The 2236-nt window shown below is 43.5% G+C and overlaps 1 protein-coding gene across 2 annotated transcripts in view; it reads left to right on the top strand.

Annotated features, from left to right (window-relative positions):
- The window catches only part of Cfap70 (cilia and flagella associated protein 70), a 58587-nt gene that overhangs the window by 8351 nt on the left and 48000 nt on the right, over positions 1-2236 (top strand). Inside the window, exon 4 of one of the 2 annotated variants that reach the window (XM_013353956.2) lies at positions 245-324. The exons of the other annotated variant lie outside the window; for it this stretch is intronic. Coding sequence (XP_013209410.1) covers positions 245-324 — 80 coding nt within the window. The remainder of the gene's footprint in view (positions 1-244; positions 325-2236) is intronic. 2 annotated transcript variants of the gene reach the window in all.

The following is a 2236-nucleotide window of genomic DNA, read 5'->3' as shown; positions in this document are numbered from 1 at the left end:
CGGGAGGCAGAGGCAGGCGGATCTCTGTGAGTTCGAGACCAGCCTGGTTTACAGAGCTAGTTCCAGGACAGGCTCCAAAGCCACAGAGAACCCCTGTCTCGAAAAAACAAAAACAAAAAAACAAAAACAAAAACCTATTTCTAACAATGTGTGAAACTCAGGTTTTTGTGGGAAATGTTGGCATGTGTCTCTGCCTGCATTAGCTCTGACTTGACCCTTTCTTTGGCTCCCCTTGACCTTATAGGAGAGGACTCCTTTGAAACAACGGTCCCGTTGCACCCTGTGCAGGGGTCACCTTTAGAAACTCCTTCTCCAGGCTCTAAGGTAACCCAAGTTTTAAGTCTCAGTGTTCTCAGCTGCCTCATAATCCAGCTATTAAGGTCGAGTTCAGTTGAGTACAATGTATTGGGCACTTCCTTTCACAATACCGATAGTGCTAGTTTCTGGTAAACGGCACGAAGAAGGCTGAGTCCCACCTTGTGTATTATAACCCTTTGTGATGAAACGATGTGGCGAAGAGCAGATATTGGTTACTTTGCACAGATGAGCAAGTATCTTAGGTAAGGCTTAACTATGGAAATGCTTCTTGAGCTGTGTACCAATGGGTTAAATTATGTATGACAGTATGTACATGGCAGAAGACCTCTAATTCAACAGTACCGGCCAATACCTTATCCTGAATTCCAAACTATGAGCCTTTGCAGCACGCTAAAACTCCCCTTAGTGACTCCCTGTAAACATCCGGACACACCATTCTAAACGAAACTCAGCATCTTCCCTAAATTTATCCTTTCTTAAAAAATCTTAGTGCCTTGGGATGATGACAGTACCCATCCATGAAATGACATGACATAGAATCCTATCTACGGTTACTCTTCAAATCCAACCTGTTAGGAATTTTTCCTAAGGCAAGCTCTCTGCCGACACAAAAATCCCAATCAAGCCAAATCATAACAAGCCAAATTAAAAATATCCAGGTTTGGGCTGGAGAAATGGCTCAGTGGTTAAGAGCACTGCCTGCTCTTCCAAAGGTCCTGAGTTCAATTCCCGGCAACCACATGGTAGCCCACAACCATCTGTTAATGAGATTTGATGCCCTCTTCTGGCCTGCAGGCATACATGCAGACAGAATATTATATACATAGTAAATAAATAAATAAATAAATATTAAAGAAAAAAAATATCCAGGTTTAATGGGATTCCTGTGCTCTCGGGTAGCTCCAAGGGGGAACCACCCAAGGGAGAACCGGGAGGCCACTAACACGACCACCATGTTGGTGGGGGGGGGGGGAAATGACCACATGGGAACTTTCCGGGGAAGCAGTTTAAATAAACTGGGGCGGGGTCAAGACTTGGCGGGCACAGGGATGGGGCCTCCAAAGATGGAGGCCAGAGACCAGGGCTTACACAACCTATTCTCCTTCCTAAGTTACACCCATGGATCCTAACTACAGTCAATTTCCAAATCCAACCTATTCTCCTTCCTAAGTGTCTTTAGACTTTTTGTTTTTGCAGTTTTCCTGCTCCACACTAGCTCAGCTTTGTTGGCTCCTTATCCTGGCACTTACTTACCTTTGGGTAGAAGACAGCACAACACACTTCTTTAGTCCCCTTACAGTAGCTTTTCTTTGAACCCAGAATTATTTTTTCTTTATGTCCTTTGCTGATCCAAGTCACAAACTCCTTTACGGCCTATAAAATTAGGCTTTGTCATTGCTTCCTACTCTCTTCCAGCCCAGTAATTAATTATTCACTTCTTTGGTGCTTCTCAAAGACAGTATTTTGTACAGGATTTGTCATAACTCATAAAGCTATGATACAAATAATGAAAGGAAACATGTCTCTTTTGTTTTTTGGTTTTTTGAGACAAGGTTTCTCTGTGGAGCCCTGGCTGTCCTGGAACTTGCTCTATAGACCAGGCTGGCCTCAAATTCATAAAGATCTGTCTATGTCAAGGTGTGTGCCACAACAGCTCGGCTGGGACTTGTCTTTTTTATTAGCATATTATTAGCAGTCAATACACATGTAAGGGGCCAGTGAGATGACTTCATGGGGAGCACACTTGGCTGTCACATTGAAGAGCTGAGTTCAGTCCTAGGAACCACACAGTAGAGGGAGAGAACCAGTTTCCACAAGTTGTTCTCTGACCACGCCCATTCACATAAATAAAACACACACACACACACACACACACACACACACACACACAAATACTTGAAAATGTCTTTTTTTTTTT

This window comes from Microtus ochrogaster, unplaced genomic scaffold (assembly GCF_000317375.1).
Source record: "Microtus ochrogaster isolate Prairie Vole_2 unplaced genomic scaffold, MicOch1.0 UNK21, whole genome shotgun sequence".
In the NCBI taxonomy this organism is placed as follows: domain Eukaryota; kingdom Metazoa; phylum Chordata; class Mammalia; order Rodentia; family Cricetidae; genus Microtus; species Microtus ochrogaster.
This window is presented reverse-complemented; position numbering and strand designations above follow the sequence as displayed.